Source organism: Salminus brasiliensis, chromosome 21, assembly GCF_030463535.1.
Source record: "Salminus brasiliensis chromosome 21, fSalBra1.hap2, whole genome shotgun sequence".
In the NCBI taxonomy this organism is placed as follows: domain Eukaryota; kingdom Metazoa; phylum Chordata; class Actinopteri; order Characiformes; family Bryconidae; genus Salminus; species Salminus brasiliensis.
In genome coordinates, this window is record NC_132898.1 from 25,864,662 (window position 1) to 25,888,639 (window position 23,978).

The window sequence follows — 23,978 nt, forward strand, 5'->3', positions numbered from 1 at the left end:
ACACACACACATGAGACTACTTTGTTATTGAAGCAAACTACATACACACATAGCACTTGGCTTGCTTCTCTCCTACGTCATACTGCTATTCTGATCTCTTTTTCTGTTCTCTCTACACTTTATGACAAAAGTATTGGGACACCTGCCTGTTCATTGTTTCCAAAAATCAAGAGTATTAAAAAGGGTATATCATGCTTTTCTTGGGGTAACTGTCTTTACTGTCCAGAGATGAAGGCTTTTTACTAGATTTTGGAGCATTGCTGTGAGGATTTGGTTGCACTCGGCAACAATAGCATACCTTGGTCAGATTGTAGGATGTTGGATGATCACCCCCACACCTCACCCCCAACTCCCTAGCTCCCAAAAGTATTGGAGTTCCACACAGTTTCACTGCTCCACAGCTCAATACTGGGGAGCTTTATAGCCCTCTATGCCAGACAGTAGGCATGGTACCAATAGGTTCATGTTTACTGCTCCAGGGCAGTATAGGGGTCTCCTTATCTCTTTATCACTCATATCTCCTTATCACTCTGTCTACGCATCTTTCTTGCCTTTCCTCTCTACCTCTCTACCGACAAGCTGACGTTTTTCTTTACTGCTAACTGCTATCACACACACCCACTTAAGAGGTCTCAGTGTTTTGTGTCTTAACACTGAAACAGCATCTTGTTGGTAACTGTGTTACCAACTTCAGCTCTTAACTGGTGAAGGTGTAAATGGTGCTGACAGCATTCAGCCACAAGGGGGCAAAAGAGAGCAGGCGGTCTGCCTGTGTGGTCTGTGTGTGTAGTTGAGCAGTCAGACTGAAACCTGCAGCAGGACATGCTCAGTCTGTTCAGTGCTGAGTGGATTACACCGAAACTGTAATAAGGTAGCGATTACAAAAGTACACGACTAAAGTTTAATCAGAAACCAGATCTGTAGGATATTCCACAAAAACATGCCATAATCGGATTACTGTGGGATTACCACAGGATTACTGTCCTCTCTAAGATTTTTTCACTCAGGTTTATTATGAAGCTGCTGAATGCTTTAAATGTTTTTTTGGGTTTTTTTGCTAATAGAGTTTCACACCTGAATTAACCAGTTAATGGCAGGATTTGAAGAGATAAATGTTAAATATGTGCTGTTACATATTAATGTTCACGTTTTTGATTATTAGTTTCACATCATTTCTCCAATAATACAAAAGACATTCATGTAATCCATATAAATGTCAATGTAATTATAATAGATCTGCATAAAAAAATAGTCCTGCATTCATAGACAGACAGACAAATAGACAATGGATGGATGTATAGATAGATAGATAGATAGACAGACAGACAGACAGACAGATAGATAGATAGATAGATAGATAGATAGACAGATAGATAGATAGATAGACAGATAGACAGATAGATAGATAGATAAACAGATAGATAAACAGATGTTGGCAGTTGCCATGTTGGCAGTTGTTTTACCTGTAATTATTTTCTGAACAGTGGAACAACGGATTGTTCTTGTTAACCTGCTTCTTAGACTCATCTGCATCTACAACCTTATTTCTGAAGGCCTCAGAGAGCTCTTTGGTTCTTGTGATGATGAAACCACTCACTTCAGCAGTCTAGCCATCACAGGTTTGTTCTTGTCACTTGGCAGCTTGCACACTTTTCCTGCTTCTGACACATCACCTCCAGGAACTGACTTTTTACTTGCTGTAGATCTCACCTCTTAACAAGTGTCATTGGAACCAGATGATTCGTGGTTCACTTCACTTTACATTTCAGTGGTTTTATTGTAATGGCTGATATGTAAATGTAAGGTTTAAATAAGACAGGCTTCTCCACAATTCTCTCTAACCATGCTCTAATCATCCACAGCTGATGTGCTGCACCTGATTCTAATTGTAGGCAGTTTAAATAGTTACAAATGTGGGGTCTCCTAACTTCTCCCTCACAGGCCACTGACATTCCAGTATGGAGAGGAACCACACAGAACCTTTACTGTGTCCCGAACCTGAGCTCATGATACTGTGTCCAGGGATATTTAATGTGTGTGTGTGTGTGGAGAGAGAGAGAGAGAGAGAGATAGAAAGAGAGACCCCAGTGAGATGCTGCATTAAGTGTGTGTGTATATGTTGGTTGCTGGATCTCTGCTGGTGGCCTCTCTCTCCTGAAGAGTGTGTGTGTGTGTGTGTGTGTGTGTGATGGTGAGATCACTCAGAGCCGGCGGGTAGGTGAGTCACTGTAAACAATAAATCAGTTTCGTCGGCACTCTTACTGTGTGTGTGTGACTGCGTGTGAATCAGTGTATGTGAGTCTATGATTCAGTGTGTCTATATGTGTGAATGAATCAGAGTGTATTTGTGTATGTGTGAGACAGTGTGTTTGTGTGTGTGTGTTGGAGTAAAGAGTGTGAACTGGAGCCCCTAGGCCACATGTCTCTGAAGGTGTCCCTCTTTCACTCACCCGTTCTCTTTTCCTTTTTTTTCACCCCTCTTCCACATCTCTCTCTCTCCTACTCTCTCACTCTTTGTGCTTCTGTCTCTCTCTCTCTCTCTCTCAGGTTTTGCACAGTCACAGAGGTGCACAGAGTGGGGTGAGAGATGTCCGTCTCGTCTGTCCCGCGGGACACAGTGTGACCGGTCAGTGTTGGGCAGAAAGTGACCGCTGGGTGAGACTGCATCTATGCACTCGAGCACCAGAAGCTTGTAGAGATGCTGATTCACCTGCTTTGACTTGATTGACAAATATTGACAAATCTCTCCTTCAACCTAATGGTAAAGTGCAGCTCACAGATACAGATACAAAATTCAGAGATGTGTGTGTGTGTGTGTGTGTTAATTACTACAACATGGTCCAGCTCTAATTAACTCTAATTAAAACACAGTCCTCAGTTTTTCATTAGGATTGAGTGGAGCTTTTGCCAGCCTTCTGTAAAGCTTTTTCAACTCAACTGTAGTAGCTGTGCAAGAGCATGTTTGTGGGTGGTGAAAGGATAAATCAAATATAATCAGTTTTCAATTATTTAATCATTTTTGGCCAGACATAGATAGGCAGACATATAGACAGACAGACAGAATGACACATTGTTAGTTAGATAAATATACTGACAGATAGATAAACAGAGGCCTGCTGGTAAGACACCACCCTGAACGATGAGCTGGCTTGGTAATGAAAATAGTAATTTCACTGTTTAGATATGGTGACTGCTAGAGACTACCTACAGAGAGAGCGCTGCCTTTACACTACACTGTAAAAACCCATGTCCATTAAGCACACACACACACACACACACACACCGCCAGATCTGCGTATGAGCACTGATGTTAAAATGAACACTCTATTTTTTTTTACTAAGGCTGCCGCGTATTACGCAAACTGCATGTAGCCCGGCCTACTAACAGTGTGCCGTTAGTGCATAGTGCGAGTTGAGGGTTGAAACAAGGCTATTCTGTTAAATATTCTTTACGTTTATGTTTCATGCTCGGAGCTCTGCCTAGCCACTGTGCCTGTGGCCTTTATTATAGGCCTATATTAAATGTTATAGTTTCTCATTACAGTTGCCTCGACATTACAGTTGCCTTTATGCCTGTTTTTGAAAGACAAAAGGGAAAGCGATGCAAAGTGGGCCATTTTTCCAGGCACAAAAACTGAGCATTCAGACTCAGTGAGGCTGTTTGGTACAAAATGGGTACAAAATGTGGGCAGAATTCATCCAATTTTTGCCTGGACCAGCCACAAAAGGCTTATGCCAGATATGAGAGACACTTACAAGCATTCCAAGCGTTGATGTGTTATAAAAATTTACAAATATAAAAAATCTAGTCCAATAAGAACACTATCTGGCTCATTTCTAAATGCTTTACTCTCCTATCCTGTCTTTTTCTCAGAATGGGACCATCAGGGAGGTCTGTGTGGCTCCTGCGGGTCATCTTCGTTGTTGCCGCGGTGATGTTGTCATGTCGACCGGTGTCTGGGGGAACCCGAACTCTCCGGGGAAGTACAGGTACTCCAGGGTCACCTTCTGAATTAATTAGCTGGGGGGGCTAGAGGGTCACTGGTCAGAAATTTAGGGCTTATAAGATACGTTGCTTTACACTGCAAATATGTTATTGTATCATTAGAATATAGCTGTAGATTTAAGATAATTCAACATATCTGCAGACATATTTATTACTTACTTATTTTAGGTAGGGCGGCTTCAGTCTTCTGTGGCACTGGTTACTTAAAATGAGCAAAATTGTTTGCCTAACTAAAGAAAGTAAAATAATGATGGATTTAGTATCTGTGACCTCTGTGGCCCATATTACCACATGAGATAAAAATAAAATAAAAAGATATTGAAATCTTGAGCATGTCTGGAGCTGTTTTATCAAGCAATTATTAAACCAGTAGTTTCATGGGTTAAAGACAAAGTGAGCATCTCCTGTGCATCTACAGTGGACCATCAAAATAGAGTGGTCCAATATTTTCTTAAAAGTATAATCAAAAAAATTCATACTAGATATTTTGCCTTAGGATTAATACACCTGTAGTTTCAGAGGTTGAAGACAAGGTGAGCATCTACTGAGCGTCTACAGCGGACCATTACAACTGAGACACTGAGAATTTCATACTGCATTAACTGATTGAGCATTCACAGTGGACCATCAAAAAAAGCTCTACCATAAATTTCTCTGAAATCTCATCCAGTATGAAATCTGAAAAATTCATACTGGATATTTTGTTTTAGGATTAATACACCTGTAGGTTCAGAGTTTGAAGACAAGGTGAGCATCTACTGAGCGTATACAGTAGACCATTAAAATCAGAAACTGAGAAGAGTTCATACTGGATTAATAACTGCTTAATACAACTGTAGTTTTAGGGATTAAAGACAAGGTAGGCATCTCCTGAGCATCCACAGTGGACCAGCAAAATATAGCTCTACCATAAATTTCTCATAGTAGAATCTAAAAATTCATACTGGATAATTTGTCTTTGGATAATTTGTATTAGGGTTAATAACCCTGTAGTTTCAGGGGGTAAAGGCAAGGTGAGCATCTCCGAAGCATCTATAGTGGAACATCAAAATAAAGTTCTACCACAAAAGAATTAGAAAAATTCATACTGGATAATTTGCCTAAAGATTAATAAACCTGTAGTTTCAGAGTTTAAAGACAAGGTGAGCATCTTTTGAGCGTCTACAGCGGACCATAAGAATAAAGTTCTAGCCTACATTACATTAAAGTAGAAACAGAAAAATTCATACTGGATTTATTTGCCTTTAAAGGGTGTTAAGTTGGTTAGTTTCATTCGAGTCACTCGAGTCCTTTTCCGAAGCGTGGTCAGTGCTGCGTTGGTATCCCACGGTCAATGGAAAGCGTAGGAAGGCGTGCAAAGTCACTCCGCTCCGTTCTCCACACTGAGGAGATTCCTGTGGATAGGGAAGGACAATTCATTAATGACTGTATTAATATGTATGATGTTAAATGGCCATGCAATAAACCTCTGCACACACACCTCTCTGTGCCCTAACACCCACCTCATCCCCCTCACTCCATGCACACACACACACATATTCAAGTGTGAGAAAAAAAAGAGAGCAAAACTGAAATAATGTCCACTTCCCCCGCTAATTGACACCCATGAGCTAACTAATTCTGATTTGCATAATTCATGAAACGGTCCGCTCTCGGCGAGGCGGTGACCAGCAGTACATAAATATTTTAGCATGGCAAAAGGTCACTCTCGGCCCTAGTCCCTGCATCATTCATAATATGCAAAGTCCTTCCCCAAAGACAGCTGCGGCCCTTGCTTAATTACGCCTGTTTCTTTAATTATGCCTGTCCTCTGTTTTGTTGATAATAATGCAAGGTGACCTTTTTATGGCCACCAGAAATGCCACCAGCATTGGCGACTCGACTGATGCGTTTTTCTTTTCTTTCTGATGGCGAGAGAGAGAGAGAGAGAGAGAGAGAGAGAGGGAGGGAGAGGAGGTAATATTTGTTTGTTTATTTATATATTTAATTGTTTTTTTATGTTATTTTCTTTTTGCGCTAATTACTGCGTTGGTGATGCTGTGAAGGTCACGGCAGAAGGAAGTGTTTTGCTCCCCCCCCCCCCCCCCCCCCCCCCCAAATCACATGCAGACACAACACCCGTCACTTTGAACCGTCTTCTGCCTTGATTTGGTGCTGGAGTTCCTGCTAATTGGAAGAAAAAAAAACTGTTGCAAACTCTGTATTTACAGGTAAAATACAGGAGGAAACAGCAACAGAGTAATTGGTGATGTGCCATGAAAGTGCATGTGGTCCACTTGAATCTCTAAATTGCATACATTTCTTTCTGGAGAGCTTATTTTTCTGTATCCACTCCTGCTGAGACGGTGCAGTTCAGTTCTGCTGCAGTACTGCTGGTGGCCACAGGGTGGCTCTGAAGGTTTAGAAATGCTTCACAGCCTGCATGCGAAGCTGGGTGTTGTTAGTGGCCTGCTATCGTGGAAACAGGTGCGCTAATGGGAATAGATGGGTCCGAATCTCGACCCAAACCAGATGAGAGCGACTGACTGATGGTCGTCTGCGAGAGTCGTCAAAAAGACTAACGGATGCTGCGCCATTTTTTTTCCTTTTTTTTTTTTTAAGGAAAATGGCCTATTTCCTGCCAAGCTGGCAGAGACAGTTAGCCCACAAGGTCAGGTTGTAGTTTGCTAGTAATAAGGCCTTGAACACAGTGTGCTCTAATAGCCTAGCATGTAATGATCTTTCTCTCTCACTCTCTCTATCTTTCTCTCTGTCTCACACACACACACACTCTCGCTCTAATATACCTGTACTGCTCTCCCTCTGAGACCTATCAACCTCCGGTTCTTAGCCTCCCACAGTCGTGAAGTGTAGCTGGTTAGCCTGCGCAAGAACGAAAAGTGTTCACTGACAGCTCATTTGTTTTTCCTCCTCTTTCCTTCGGAGCTGTTTTGCTCCGTTCCGGTCATCAGCCCCTTCTCCGTGACAGAAAGGCCGGACATGCCGCGACTAACATCCCCGCGATAGCACCTCAAGCCTGTGTGAGGGTTTGACACATCCAATTAAAAGCTAGCGTGCTATGTGGCGAAAACACGAGGGAAACCAGCCTGCCTTCACCAAGGCTTCGGACAGGAAATGAGAAACGACTTGAGAGCCCAGCTACAGTCCATTAGAGTGTTCCTGCTCCGGTGCTTGTTAGCACTGGCCTGTGCTAACTCACACACGCTGACTGCTTACCTTTCGTGACCTAGGTGTGACTTAACGGAAAGCTCACAGCCGTGGCTTTTACCTGCCGATGAGAACTTTATTAAGTTTTATATAGCTGTCAGCTGGACACATCTTTCCTTTCCTTGTGTTTGAACACCTTGTGGCTGTTAGCTGAGGATGTGAAATTTACTTAGCTTTATATAGCCGTCAGCAAAGCAATGATATCGTCTCACATATGAGAAGGACCTTGCTGCTGCTGAAGATGACAATCTGTATTAAGCCTCATACAGTCACTGGCTACCCTTCTAAAAAAAAACAACATGGACCACACCGACATAGCTGGTCACCAACACCAGCAAAAGACAGCATATGCTCTGGTTTGAGCATGGATATACTACTCAATCAGCACCAGACCGGCATAGACCAGGTGTGCTAGTCTTAAAATCATCCTCAGACCCGCACCAGACCAGCATAGACCAGGTGTGCTAGTCTTAAAACCAGCCTCAGACCAGCACCAGACCAGCATAGACCAGGTGTGCTAGTCTTAAAACCAGCCTCAGACCAGCACCAGACCAGCATAGACCAGGTAGGCTAGTCTTAAACCAGCCTTAGACCAGCACCAAACTGGCATAGACCAGGTATGCTAGTCTTAAACCATCCTTAGACCAGCACCAGTCTGGCATAGACCAGGTATGCTAGTCTTAAACCAGCCTCAGACCAGCACCAGACCAGCATAGACCAGGTATGCTAGTCCTAAACCATCCTTAGACCAGCATCAGACCGGCATAGACCAGGTATGGTAGTCCTAAACCAGTCTAAGACCAGCACCGGACTGGCATAAACCAGGTATGCTAGTCTTAAACCAGCTCTAGGCCAGCACTGGGCCGGCATAGACCAGGTATGCTGGTCTTAAACCAGCCTCAGACCAGCACCAGTCTGGCATAGACCAGGTTTGCTAGTCTTAAACTAGCCTTAGACCATCACGGATGCAGGCTGTTTATTACACTTCTTAAAATAAAGGTGCTACAAAGGATTCTTTCAGCGACGTCCTGGAGGAACCATTTTTGGTTCCAGAAATAAAATGTGTATGTGAAGAACCTTATAAAGGTCTAAAGAAGTGAATGCAAAGGTTCTTTATCTATTTAAAGGTTCTTCACACTTATCTCATTTACAAAAATAAGACACTGTAGCATGTTTTGCCAATATTTTTGTATACTTGTTACCTGAAGATATGAACTCTATTCAGCTTGAGGTAGTTAGCCTTCAGCTAGCCATATGTAATAGTATATCATATTTCAACAAAGTCTGGATGTTTGAGGACATATTGGGGGATATTAACATTACTTAGCTTCACATAGCTGCCAACTTGTCATACTGTTCCATGTAAACATCCTAACTGTATTTAGCTTTAGCATATATAGCATTGGCTAGCCATTTGGATCCAATTATAGCAGATACATTAGCATTTTTGTAAAAACATCAGTATGTTACCTAAAGAATAGACCTCCTTATGTATTCATTATGTTTTAACAACATCTGGAAGGTACTTGACGATGAGAACTTTATTTAGCTTTGTGTAGCCATCTGCTAGCCATCTGAAAATACCTCATGTTTAAAACATCTAGCTATTAACTGTATGTAGCGTTATCCATGTTGTCATTAGCTGGCCATATCCGTCAACATAGGATATCTAAACATCTGGCTGTTAACTGACATGAACTGCATTTAGCTTTAGCTATATAAGCTTTAGATCATTATATGTGATATTTTGTATTTGAGTGAAATCTAAATATTAGCTGAGGATGTTCACATAGCAGTCAGCTGGCTATATTGTCTCTATATGTAAACATGTGAACTGTATTTAGCTTTAGCAATATAGCCATCAGCCATATTTCCTATGTTTAAACAACATCTGGTAGTTACCGGAAGATCCTTATTTAGCTTTGTGTAGCCATCTGCTAGCCATCTGAAATCACCTCATGTTTATAGCTTCTGGCTGTAACCTTTATTTACTGTTATCTATGTAGCCATTAGCTGGCCCTATCAGTTAATATAGTATAGCATTATAGACTATTTAGACATGTACTTCTCACTGTACTATGTACAGCAAAATGTCTTCCGCATTTGACCCATTTGTGGTAGTGAACACACACTCACACACATTAGTGAACTAGGGGCAGTGAGCACACACACACCCAGAGCGGTGGGCAGCCAACTCCAGCACCTGGGGAGCAGAGAGGGTGAAGGGCCTTGCTCAACCTTGTCATCAATAGCCTGGAGCTCTAACCGCTGTGCCATCACTGCCCTGTAACTCTAATGTGTGGAAAGGCCGACTGCATGGCTAGGTGCTTGATTTCATACACCTTCAGAAATGAGACTGAGTGAATTATGGAAATTCAATGATTAAGAGTTAGGTGTCCCAGTACTTTTGTCCATACAGTGTATTTTCAGCTGGTTGAGCATCTGACTGGTTCCTATACATGTGAACCCAAGTTCTCATCATGGATGTTTTCTGCCTGAGACTGATTTGAGAGATTAGAGCAGAGTAGACTGACATTTTTCAAAGAGGCTTGGCCTTGTGTTACACAGCCTAATACTGATCCTCACTTATGATCAACTTCTTGACGCCTGTCAGCAATCAGAGGTTATGTATGAATGCATCAGACTGGAAAGAGAGATGCTTTGTATGAGTATCTCTCTCTCTCTCTCTCTCTCTCAGACAGGACTCTGTGGTCACAGCAAGCTGGCTTTATTGGATGTAGATTTGCGTATAAATGAGGTGCCTCCACTGGGCCACTCAGCCGTACAAACAACCTGTTAGATTAGCATACATCCACTGATTTAGCCGCAATGGAGGCTGTTAAAGTGAGATAATGTCAGATTGATTGATGCTCTGTGTAGGACATGACAGCCAAGAGAGGGGCGGAAGGATGGAGGGGGGTTTGTTGGGGGGAACAGAAACAGAGCGAGATAGCAAGAGAGAGAGAGAAAGTGAAAAAAGAGAAGGAACAAAGAGAGTAGGGTAGATAAGGGGTGAAAAAGACAGAAACACCAACAAAGAGAAAGAGAGAGAAAGAGACACTATATGGACAAAAGTATTGGGACACTTGTTCATTCATGGGTTCTTCTGAAATCAGGGGTATTAAAAAAGAGCTTACCCTGCTTTTGTTGGAGTTACTGTCTCTACTGTTCAGGGAAGAAGGCTTTCTACTGTTTTTTTGGAGCATTGCTGTGAGGATTTGCTTACATTTAGCGACAAAAGTGTTAGTGAGGTCCGCATGTTGGATGATCACCACTTTACTCATCCCAAAAGTGTTGGATGGAGCACCAACCATTATTGTAGAGAACAATTCCACTGCTCCACAGGGGCTTTATACCCCTCTAGCACACGCCTGGAATTAGCCTATTCTATTGCCAGTACTTCTCTAAAGAGACTAGACAAGCTGTGTCTGTGCATTTGTATATATGTGTCAGCAATAGGTGCAACTTAAAATAGCTGATAGCTATCATAAGAAGGGGTGTCCACAAACATTAGGACATATAGTGTATATAGAGGGAGAACAGAGTAAGAGACAGAGAAAGCGGTAAAAAAGGGAGAGGAGTAAAAGCGAGAATGAGAAATAAATAGTGAGACAGAGAGAAAGGCAGATAGCAAAACAGTATCAGTATTGTCAGTAATGGGACCAGGAGGGGTTAAACACAGACCCCATCTGGGTTGTACACTGCACACTGGCTTAGATGGGACCCATATAAAATCAAGGTGGGCAATAACAATGGGGTCCAGTTGGGTTTCCCCACTTACAACACATTAGAATCAGCAGCCAGAGCCTGAGAAAGCACAATTGACCTTACTCTCTGCTGGCGTACAGTTTAAAAAGAGGGGTGGCTGTGGCTTCTGGTGGCTGTGGCTTTCTGTCAGTCCTCACCCAGGGTCGGGACCATAACGTGTGATAGGGAGTGAGTACTAATGAGTGAATTGAGTAATTGGGTAAAAAAAAATTGTATAAGTTAGAAAGGAAAGGAATAGAAAGATGCAAGAAGCAGCTCACACTGAGGCAGAGTTACTGCACACTTTATGTTCCAGCAGAAGCAGCTTTGCCCAAGGCCTAAATTGAAACCCCTCTAACCAGCTTTCTCAGCAGGTGCTAAGGAGCCATTTCCACGAATTTTACAATTTAAACACACTGGAGTATCTCCCCTTAGTCCTTACACAAACACCATATGTAACAACATATCCTGGCCTAAAATGTTAGTCTCTTTTGCACTCTCTGCATATTTATATATATATATATATATATATATATATATATATATATATATATATATATATATATATATATATATATATATATATCCTAATAGTGAGACTAACCTCCCTTGGTTCAGATGACACTACTGAGACCTCATGGCATTGACTGTGGTGATGATGCCCATGCCCATGCCGATCATTTAACACTCTGCTACAACTGACTGGTGTGCTTGCTTAGTTACACATGCTGCAAACCCTATTATGTGGGTCTGGGACGCCACATGGATGGTCATCTGGGACTCTAAATGGTCATAATATTCTGACATGGTGAACATGTGACAGTGGGCGAACTGCTCACTTAGTGGGATGTTCTGGAGCCTCCATAGAGAAGGTGTACCAAGCGTGGACGTCTCGCACATTGAGTGACTCCAAGCGGCATAACAGTCATCCAGCCATTGATGCCAGATGGGAAAGGCAACTCCGGAAAGTGGTACAGAGCAGCTGATGTGCCACTGTGGAGCAGCTAACCTGTGTAATGAACACCTTCCGTCATAATATGGTGCATGCCATGACGTCTTGCTAGTGTCATCAGAGCCAGAGGTGATTATTCCCACTATTAAGTAGGTGGTCATAATATTGTGATATGACTGTGTGTTTGTTTATATTGCGGAAAAATATAAGAATGTCTAAATACTTATTCTCCAACTGATCCCCAACTGTTCTGTTCTGTTAGTGGCCAGTTACCATCACATTATTTCTCACATAGCTCACATTCTTTCTGTTGGTGGGCCTAAACATTGGACCTGTCAGAGCAGACACGCTAGGCAGTCATCGGCAGTGGGGAAAGATGGGCCTTTTTCTGATAAATCACGCTAAGGCTCGTCTGCCTTCGCCCTGTCAGGACGCATCAAACGCCCAACTGCCCTGTCAGCTCAAGGTAGCGGCGCTTAACTCACCATGCAGGACAAGAGGAGGGAGGCAGACGGTTAGCCATGCCTGAAATCTCATCTGATCTGGAGATGATGGGAGATTTATTACGCTCGTGTCGCTGTAAGGAGCCACTAAGACCCTAGTGTTGTGCGGGTAGTGTGGCTAGCACAGTTAACAGAGCAGCTAGCACTGAGGCCTTGGGGAATCGCTGTGTTTCCTTGGGGCCTGCGAACCGTTTTACAAGTGATTAATGTAACAGTAATGACATACATTAGGAGCAAATGTGGAAAATGTGTGAAATACACTAGAGACTTTATGATGGTTGTAGGCTATGCGTATTTACACAGCTATTTGCATAGGATTTATCCTTTTAGCAGCCAGATTAGCAATTTGCAGTGCATAGTTTAAAGCATATTTGTGGCTGTGCCTTGTATCTCTGATGAAACATTTATCCACATTGTGTTTACATTCTCATTTCTAGATCTAGATCTATTCAATGTCTGATACATGTAGTGTAGTAGAAGTTTGTAGTGTTGGGCCACTAGGAGGAACTGTAGGTGCAAGTTCCTCTTGCATGTAACACTCACTGTTGTGTGTGTATGTGTGTCCAAGAGATGACCTCTCGCTTGGGGAGAACAGAGTGTAAGGGTGGTATGACATCATTCTCGACAGCGACAGTGTGAAGAGAAAAGAGATGGCTTCATCTTCACTGTGGTCACACCCATTTCAGTCTCCAGAGCTGGGTTCACTCGAAATAAGAAAATACACTTGAAGAAAATAATGTAATCAGAACAAACTTAAAGCAAATGGAATCAGAAAAAAATATGATCAAATGGAATCAGAACAAATTGATCATAGGGAATCAGAACAAACTTGAATCAAATAGAATCAGAACAAACTATGATCAAAGGGAGTCAGAACAAACTGGAATCAAATGGAATCAGAAAACAATATAATCAAATGGAATCAGAACAAACTGATCAAAGGGAGTCAGAACAAACTGCAGACAAATGAAATCAGAAAAAAATGATCAAATGGAATCAAAACAAACTATGATCAAAGGGAGTCAGAACAAACTGCAGACAAATGGAATCAGAAAAAAATGATCAAATGGAATCAAAACAAACTATGATCAAAGGGTGTCAGAACACACTGGGATCATATGGAATCAGAAGAAAATATGATCAAATGGAATCAGAACAAACAATGATCAAAGGGAGTCAGAACAAACTGGAATCAAATGGAATCAGAAAACAATTTAATTAAATTGAATCAGAACAAACTATGATCAAAGGGTGTCAGTAGAAACTGATCAACAGGAATCAGAACAAATTACGATGAAAATGAATCAGAACAAACTGGAATCAAATAGATTCAGAAAAATTATGATAAAAGGAAACAGAACAAACTGGAATGAAATGGAATTAAAACAAACTGGAGAAGGAAAGGCCCAAGTTTGTTTGTTTGTTTACTCTTGCTTTTGTATTTATACTCTGGGTCTAGCAGTTGTCTTTTTGTTTTTGTGTTTACACACTGTGTTTGTGTTTACACATACCCTGCATAGGTGAAAGTGACTGAACTTATTAGTGTGAAGGTGTTGGAGAGTTGCATGCAAATGTGTGTGTGGGTGGGGTGGGGTGGGTGGGGTGGTGTCTGAGAGTGTATGGACGTGTTTAACACATCCACATGTCCGAATCCCTTCTGCCATTAGTGTTACATCATTCAAAGATCCACACCAGGTGTCATACTTTAAGTGATTGTGTTCATGTGTGTGTGTGTGTATCTGTGTGTGTGTGTGTTCTCCTTAGTGTCCCTTCCTGGCCCTCTGACCTCATTGTGCCAGTAGGAGGCAGTGCAGCCTTTGTTCCATGTGTGTGACAGGACGTCCGCCCCCCTGCGTTCTGCCTGAGCCTCAACCCTCCTGTCCCTTGCTCCTTAACAAGGACACACACACACCCACACACACACACACACACACAGTCTTCGCATGATGCAACCCTAACAGTGGAATCCATTCTGATATGTTTCTGGGACACTGGTGGTCCATGATTATACACACACTATGTGTCCAAATGTTTGTGGACACTCCTTTAGACTTTATGTGTCTGACACAGATGTGCAAGTGCACACATACATTCAGCTTGTCTAGAGCCCGTAGAGAAGAATTGCAATAGAATAGGACTCTGGAGATAGACATGAACCTATTGGTACTATACTTAATGGCAGGCATGTACCAGAGAAGTTTAAAGTCCTACTTAAATATTTTTTGTTGAGGATGAGGTGAGGTGGTGATCATCCAACATGCTGAGGTCACTAATGCTCTTGTCGCTGAATACAATTAAATCCTCACAGCAATGCTCCAAAATCTGGTAGAAAGTCTTCCTTGGACTGTACAGACAAATCCTAGAGATTAAGATTAAGTACAGTAGTAATCAAGTGAAGGTTCTTTACATCAAGTGAAGTGAAGTAATCAAGTGAAGGTTCTTTAGACCTTTAAAAGGTTCTTCAAACCAGAACAGCTCTATTCCAAACATGGGACTTTATGGACCCAACGGTATTCATTCTATGGCGTTCCTCAAAGAACCATTTGAACCATTTACTTTTTAAAGCATCATGATGCGATTTGGTATTTCTTGCTCCTGGGCTCCCCCTAACTGTCCGGCAAGTGGGATTAACACTTTCTGAGACTTTTTCTCCTTTAAAGGAGGACATTTTTACATGCATTTCTGGACAAGAGATACAGAGATACATGTTGAGGTACTGTGATTTTACAGGATTTTACGCAAATGTGAGGTTACGCAGCATTATGCACTTCTCTCAAGCATAGTGATACATGCCTCACCAAAATTTCTGGAGCGGCAAAAACTGAGGGGCTATTTTTCCTATTACAGTCAGTGGAGCATCAACATGATGGGTAGCCCAACTGTAAACCAGAACCTTTTTTCTGTGGGTTCCATGCTTGCCTCACGTATGGATGTCCACTAGAGTTAGTGATGGGACCAGGAGGGGTTAAACATGGGACTGGGTTGTACACTGCATATTTAGGCCTAGATGGGACCCATGTGAGACTGATTTGGGCTGTAACTATGAGGCCAAACTGGGTCCCAGTAACAATGCATGTACAAACCTACTCAGAGCCCATGCCCACCTGGAACCCACCTAGCCCATGTTACACCAATGTGAGCCAAACATGAGCATGTTGGCTGGAAATCTCAAGACTGCTACAAGGCCGCAAGCCCCTAAGACAGCCCTACACAGTCAGTTGGCAAAGTTTGCCGATACTAATGGTCAATACAGACATCTGCATAGATTTGATTGTATAAGATCCTTACCTGATTGGACAGATGCTGTTCTTAAGGTATATTTTCAAAGCTAATTGTTGTCCAGGGATCTTTTTAGACTATCTACATTCATCTTAGTCTGTTCTACTTTCCTTCACCTTTGAAAGACAGACACCCACACACCCACACTTCTCTCTCCTTTCCTTCATTACCGCTTGGAGTCTCTGGCTGTCTTGCTTTCCGTGCCCTGAGATGTCACTCGTAGCACAGCTTTGACAGCCGCCAGCTCCTCTGCGTCTGTATGTGTTGGGGGAAATGGAGTTACATTCATACACACACCCACACAACAGGCAGGCTCCCCTAAGGTCTAACCTCCAAGACCTCCCTTCACACACCCTGTGTTGAAGCTCCAGCCCAAGAGATCTGAGCGTGGTGAGAGGGTCGTACGGGTTTCAGATGTTCTAATTAATTTAATTGAATAGTATTGAAATTAGGGTTGGGTGCTCAGATTCGCAATCTCATCCTCCAAATACAAAAGGTACACAGGGTGACAAACTAAGGGTGACAGCTAACTTGCTAAGGGGCCTTTAACCAGATGTTAGGTGTGCTGTATGTATATTTTTTACTCTGTATGCATAATTATGACCCATAAAAACATGATTATCATAGTACTACAATGAAAGCACACTGTAGTGAATCAGAACACTTTATTACAGGTAGATGAGATGCAATTTGAAACCAGACACGTCCTCCTATGGGTTCATATTTCCGGAAGACAAATGCTGGCGTGTGTCCAGCCCCGGGTTAATGCCGCTGTGAGAAATCCTTCGCTCGAGCGCTCTTATTTACACAGCCCGAACAGGACGGCACAGCGGCGCATTCATTATGCAGGCCTATATGATACTCTGCCAGGGAGACGGAGGGAAAAGGAGCGAGAGATAAATAGAGAGAGAGAAACAGAGATAGCGCTGGCAGGCCTCAAGGTGCTTGTTAAACGCTGCCAGTCTCATCAAATATGGATGGCATCTTAAGTGCCATCATGTGGTTTATTATGAGCGGAAAACTGAGCATAGACCCGGCCTACTTGTTTTTATCCTGTTTCTTGACAAATCTTTATAAACCTGGCAGCTCTCTTTCTCTCTCTCTCTCTTTCTCTCTCACTCTCTCTCTCTCTCTCTCAAAAAATAATGATGGAGTTTTTCTTTGGAGAGGAACCAAAGCAGCAGTGTGTACGGGTGTGTTTACTGACTGAGTTTTGAACTGAAGCAGAGTCTTTGTGGTTGTATTTATGCTGTTCCTAATGGGGCCGACTTTCCAAAGAGTCTCACAGGACTTAGATCACTGAGAGACAATCGTTTGTAACAAACTGTTTAAAACATTTAGTGGAGATTAACACTGTCTGTTTGCTAACACTTACTGATTTACTGAATTCTGCTCCTCTTTTCTCCTCCTCTCTTCTCTGTTCTTCATCTCTCTTCTCATTTCCTCGCTTCTCATCTCTTCTCTTTTTGTCTCGTCTCTTCTCCTTCCTCTTTGTTGTCCTCCTTTCTTCTCTCTTCTGATCTCCTCTTTTCTCCTCTCCTATCTTCTCTGTTCTTCTCTCTTCTCATTTCCCGCTTCTCATCCCTTTTCTTTTTATCTCCTCTCTTTTCCCTTCTTTGCTTTTTCTCTCTTCTCATCCTTTCTCCTATCTTCTCATGTCTTTTCCGTCCTTCTCTTTTCTCATCTATTCTCTTTTTGTCTCGTCTCTTCTTCTTCCTCTCTTCTCTCTTCTCATCCCATCTCTTCTCTTCTCATCTCTTTTCCTCTCTTTTGTCCTCTCTTCTTGTCTTATCTCTTCTCTTTTCCCTTCTCACCTATTCTCTTTTCCTCTTTTCTCATCCTTTTTACCTCTCTTCTCATCTATTCTCCTCTCTTTTCATTGCATCTCTTCTCTTCTCACATGGGGTCTGTGCTCTTCTCTTCTCTGCTCTTCTCCTCTCTGCTCATCTCTTCTCTTATCATCTCTTCTCTTTTCCTCTCTTTTGTCCTTCCTTCTCATGTCCTCTCTTCTAATCTCCTCTTTTCTCCTCTCCTTCTCTCCTTCTCCTTCTCATCTCTTCTCTGTTCTTTTCTCTTCTCATTTCCTGCTTCTCATCTCTTCTCTTTTTATCTCCTTTCTTCTCCCCGCTTCACTTTTCCTCTCTTCTAATCTTTTCTCATCTCTTCTCATTGCATCTCTCTTCACTTCTTTTCTCATCTCTTTTCATTGCATCTCTCTTCTCTTCTTTTCTCATCTCCTCTCATCTCCTCTCTTGTCCTCCCTTGTTATCTCCTCTCTCCTCTTTCCCTCTCTTTTCTCCTTCCTTCTCATCTCCTCTCCTCTTTCTCCTCTTCTATCTTCTCATCTCTTCTTTTCTTCTTTTTCTTCATCTATTCTCTTCTCTTGTCCTCTCTTATATCTTCCGTCCATATCTTATCTCTCTTTTCGTCTCATCTCTTCTCCCCTTCTCTTCTGATTTCTCTTCTGATTTGCTCCTATCATCCCTTTTCTTCTTTTTTTCTATTTCTTTTTATCTCTTCTCTCTTCTCCTCTCATCTCTTTTGTCTGTTATGTCATCTAATTTCATCTCATCTCATCCCATGTTATCTCTTCTCTTCTCAGGGTCGTATCAGGTGAAGCAGGGTACGTGTGAAGTCGTAGCGATTCACCGCTGCTGTAATAAGAATAAGATTGAGGAACGCTCTCAGACCGTCAAGTGCTCCTGTTTCCCCGGACAGGTTGCTGGAACGACCCGCGCTCAGCCGTCCTGTGTGGAAGGTGAGAGTCCAACATGAATTTCCCATCTTTAAATGGGGAGATTCATTTCTGACCTTGTAACAATTTGATTCAATTATGATTCTTCAGGAAATGATTCAGTGCATTCATACAGCTGTATCAACACATGAACAGTATCTGGTGTGTCTGTGTTGATTGGCTGATTGATTGATTTTATTGACTTTTGCTTTACAAATTTAGACTATGACCCCTTTAAAAAGCATGCAAAGTATTTCTCAAACCAGACAGTGTTCCAAAATGTCTGAGAGACTGTGAGTAAGGGTGTGGGTGTATTTGTCTTCATCCATGTGTGTACACAGACTTCTATTGCTTTTCTACTGATAGATAGAGAGAGAAAAGGAAAAAGCTTTGGGGTCAGTTTGATTGACCCCTGTCTTCCCCAGTCTGATGAACAAGTGGGGAGGATTTTCTGTCCTCCGATTGCAAGAGAGAAAGAAAAGAGGGCGAGGGTCACTCACCCCTATCAACACTGCTGGAGCTCCAACTCTCCGGGGCCTTCCCTGCCAATCTTTTCCACCCAACAGCACTCACCCCGGCTGGGATACAGCGACTCCATCAACTCCTTCTGCTTTGTCGGAGGAGACAGATACAGTCGATTGTGTTTGTCTTGTGAGACTGACTCATTCAGTGTTAGCTTACAATGATCGTTCGACGAAAATCCAAATGTACACACTTTTTTTTCTTCTTACCTGAAATGTAGTCAAAATGAGCTTCTGTCCTTTTTGCCTGGTGCTCCGAGGCTAATGTAGTCAATAAGTAACAGCAGCTTATAAGCAACTGTCAACTGTTAAGCATGGTGGTGGTAGTATCATGCTCAGGGCATGCTCTTTTACAGCCAGTGGAACTGCTACACTGCACAAAGTGGCTGAAATAATCAGGAGGGTAGTCTTCCTTATACTAAGCTTAACCAACAAGGCACAGACCTGCCATGGACTGGAGGCTGCTGAAACAGCAGTTTCATTGTCTACAGTCAAGCCAGTTTTACATTTAAGTTTATGTTGATCTGCTCCAGGAAGTAATACTCTTTCGGCAGTACCTCTCTACAGGGTCTAGAAAAGCTGTGTTTGTGCATTTACAAAGTAGCTGAATTAATTCATTAGGAGGGGTGTCCACAAACATTTGGACTTATCGTGTATCAGACATTAATAATAATTCCCATGTTAATAACAGTAAATGTAAATATCATAACTAGGCCATAGGATTGAAGGGTCACTGCTATTTTCCTGGATTCACTGTTATAGCTTTCTGGTCTCTTTTTAGTCTCAGAGCTCCTGAGAGTCTTTGTTGGTCTCCATAGACCTCTGTGGCCATTAAAAACTCATTATAACCGAGAGAGTGAGAGAGCTAGAGAAAAAGAGAGAGAGCGAGAGAGACAGCAAGGTCCTTTCTGTATGCTTTCTATTCGGGACAGTGTGTTCCAAGAGTAATAACCCTGATCTCGGGTCAGTCTTCAATAACTGTAGGTATATAGATGTGGTTTGAGACTCTGTGGATTGAGACTTGATCCCTCTGGTCGCTTGTCCTGTATGATAGAGTCTCTAGCCGCACATGTGGCCACGCTGAGGCCCTGTCCAATAAGTCTGTCGGTAGTTGACCCTCGCCTCAGTGTCCTGAACTAGTCCCTTGCCGAAAATGTCCCAGGCCCCATGAGTTTCACACTCTGCAGGATTCCCTTCATCTGAGGGAAAAACCCTCAATTGTGATGCAAAAAAAAATTCGAACTCTTTAAAGGCTCAGTTATCGTTGATGGCAGAAATGACATTTTCAAGCCTTACCCCATATGTTCAATCATTTAAAGGCCCCATGTCCCAGATTTTTTTTTTTGTATTTCGTTAGGTATGATCTTTGTTGAGTTCCAAATAGACTTTTACTGATATATGTATATGATATATGTAAATAAGCTCTTATTGGCTGTCCTGTTGAAGCTCAGTCATAAACAGTTTTAGATGTCTTTGTGAGTGTGTGGAGCCAAGCTGCTGTAGGCTAAATAGGTGGACATATGTAATGTGACATATGTGTTGGGTAGAGTGACATCACAAAAACACTGAATTCAAATCCAGATGTTTCTGCAGTTGTAAAAATGCTTCTTAGGGATATCCCGGTCAAGACTCGAATCTGAGTCTCTTAATGCTGAGTATCAGCGATCCAATTTTTGTGTGTGTATAAATAATGCAGCCCCACAGTTTAGATTAGATTTAATGCTGATTAATACGTTCAGTAAAATCCCTTTATTTTTAGTATCAGGTACTATAATGAGACATTCTGCACTGACTGATTTAGTGTAGTAGAGACTTTTCTTAAAATTACTGTTTAATGTGTGTGACTCTCCTGTCTGACCAATTAGCTCCCAGCCCCTTTACAACACTGCAGTCAGATCACTTTCTGTTTGTGTGTGTGTGTATGTGGACTGATATCTGATGTTGTTGGGCTACCAGTGTGAAATAACTGGATTATAGTGGGTGAATGTGCTGTAATTTGGGTAAGCATTAGTGTTAGTCTCCACTTGGTTCTGAACAGCCTCTTCGGTGCTGGTTTAAAAACACAGAAAGACGAGCGGTTCTCCCGCTGGTAAAACAGACACTTCAGTGATAGTTTTAGAAAGTTTCAGATATCATGGTCTGTTTTCATGTTCCACTGTAAAATAGATCCACACTGCAAACTCTCAACTCCTTTAATTACCTTAATTACCTTATTTATTATGTTTATAATATTAAAGGGCCCTTCCCCAATATCTTTATTACAATTTTTGCCATCTTATAACAAACTGTAAAGAATAGAACATTTTTTTGTTTCCAAACACTGTATCTATCTGTCTCTCTCTCTCTCTCTCTCTCTCTCTATATATATATATACACACACAAAGTCAATTATCATTTTTATTTATAATATATATATGAGACCACTTCATTTTTTTCTTAAATTTACAGAATATAAATAGCATAAAGTCGCCCAACAGTAATGTGAAAGACTAGTGGAGAGCCTGCCAAGACATGAAAGCTGTGATTGGCAGTCAAGGTTATTTCACCATAGTGATTTCTGAATGCTCTCATAGTTCAATTATTAGCACTGTGTTGTTTAAATCTGAATAATAACTTCTTTGCATTATAATTATTATAATAATTTATTTGCATTATTTGAACAGTCGTTTTGAGCAGTTGTCATTTCTGCAAATAAATGCTCTAAATAAACACATTGCCTATAAATAGTAAAACCAGAGAATCTGACACTGAAGGGTATTTTTTTTGTTTGTTTTACTTTGTATCATGCCTTGCTCAAAGAGAAGTTTGAGCTGAAACCGTTCTTATCATTTATAAGGATAACAGTGTGAATCTGCTGTGGCCTGATTTTGTAGATATGCACATGTAAATGAGTCTGTTTTGTGCCTATATATGAACAGAGGATAAATTTATTGGAGATGTTCCCATTGTTTACGTCCTACATCACACTCTTATGTGAGGTATGTTGGGTTTTCCATGATTTAGACCCTTTAAATCTATTGATCAGACCTCTTTACTCCCCAGTGCTGCATTCTGGCAAATGGAAGGAAAACATATAAAAGAACAATGGGCCTTATTGCCGTGATCTAGGTGTTCCATTAAGTAATAGAAATCTGCTCTCTCCCTCAATGTGCTGGAACTGAATTGCTGATAATGTTTCTAACAGGCTTAAGAGGCGAGTAATCTCCTGCCTGCGTTAATGAAAAGCTGGTGGTGTGTTTAAGTAGCCCGGGCCACTTGGGAAACCCCACGAAGGACCCCGGGTGACCTCACACCTCTCTCCTCAGGTCGCGTGTCAGCTCTGTGAGCATGAATGCCTAGCGTCTAATAAATAAAGGTTAATGGGGTTGGGTTGGGTGTATTATAATGTGGTTCAGTGTGCTTCTCATGGGTCTCTCTACGGATTAAAGAGAGTGGGGCTGAGTTATGGCATGGCATTTTTAATGTGTGTCAATGGCAGAAGGTTACATTGCAGAGTGGATACAGGCCTGTGGCATGAGGATGAAGAGGTGAAAAATGGTCAGGGCTGGGATGTAACAAGACATGTGAGCCAGCAGACAGTTTAATTCCATGACAGACGTGAAGACGTGGTCTGCTTTATTTTGAGGTAGTTTTTATTCTGCTAATAATTGCCAAAGGTGATATGTGAACAGGAATTCCACTCAATTAACTGATAATTATCATCTGCCATGTTTCTCAGCACTTGTCTGAATATGCTGCAGAACGTGATGATGAGAGGGTTGATGAGCATGAGAGTGCAAACAATGATCAACACTGACTCACTCTCTCTCTTTTCTCACTCTTTCTTTTCTTAATAATAAGCCATTTTCGTTTACACCTCTCAAATAATTAGAAAGGAAAAAACACTAGGGCTGCACCTAATCATAATGAATCTTTGCTTAATTTATGTATTGGTATTTTAATCATTGTTTGGACAGCTTATTTATTTTAACATTATTTTGTTTTCCCAATATTTCTCCCAAATTTGGTGCTGCCAATTAACCCGCCCGTCTGTAGCTCCCCCTAGCACTGGCAATGCTCCCGACACTTAACACGTCTTCCCTGATACATGCAAAGCCAGCCACCGCACAGCTTAAAGAGCAACGTATTGTTGGGTCTCTGTGCAGAATACTCCCACACTTTATATGCCTGTGGGAGACTTTTGTAGCCGTAGCTTGCTCCCCGGAGAAATCCATGCCTGTGTCCCAAACCACACATCTCTGAACCTTATTAACTATGTTAATCAATGCTCTCCTAATGGTGGCAGTGTACACTGTGCACTGGAAGCCCACAGTTACTTGTTTGAACTCAAGTAAATGAAGTCTGTTGTACTCTCCTCAGCTGTTTTGAGTTAGAAGAACATGTGTGGACATTTTGAACATTTTAGAAGGAATCCTTGAGTTGAGTCAGCTCAAAATAATTGAGTTTAGTCGGTTGCTGTTGGTAAATGGTTACACTGACCTGTAGGGTTTGTTTGTGAAGTACAAGCTCTGAATAACACTTACATCTTTCCCATTGGCTCCTGGCCTCATCTATTTGCATACTGGGTGTGTCACTAATACTCACCATGTGTTGCCTTGTCCCCAGGACTACCTCCTCTTAGGTAGAGTGGTGTGTGTATAATACAGTGGTTGCCTGCTTGGCTTTAGTGTTGGAGGCTGTAAGAGCAAGTTACTGTTTTTGTGTTTGTGGCTGTGGTACTGTTATAGCATCATGTGTTAGTATAGACTTGTGTTGTCAGTGTTTGACAAATGGCAAGTTATGTTTAAAAATTAAGAGTTATGGTTTAGTTAATGCAAAAAAATCATATAATGGATTAGGACTTGTTCACACACCTCATAGAATTAGAAAAAAGGCGTGCCGAATAAAATAGAGCTTCATTCTAACACTAGGGCTGCACCTAATGATATTTTTTTTAATCGATTAATTTTTCATCATTTTTCATTTCATTTAGACTAGCTGATTAATCTAATTACCATTTGTAAAATGATTTTTTACTTTCTGGTGCTGC

General features: G+C 41.7%; 1 protein-coding gene across 1 annotated transcript in view; it reads left to right on the forward strand.

Moving 5' to 3' along the window:
• The window catches only part of tafa4b (TAFA chemokine like family member 4b), a 58,291-nt gene that overhangs the window by 19,416 nt on the left and 14,897 nt on the right, over nt 1–23,978 (forward strand). Inside the window, exons 2-4 of the mRNA XM_072666016.1 lie at nt 2,548–2,655; nt 3,875–3,990; nt 18,297–18,452. Coding sequence (XP_072522117.1) covers nt 3,876–3,990; nt 18,297–18,452 — 271 coding nt within the window. The 5' untranslated portion in view covers nt 2,548–2,655; nt 3,875. The remainder of the gene's footprint in view (nt 1–2,547; nt 2,656–3,874; nt 3,991–18,296; nt 18,453–23,978) is intronic.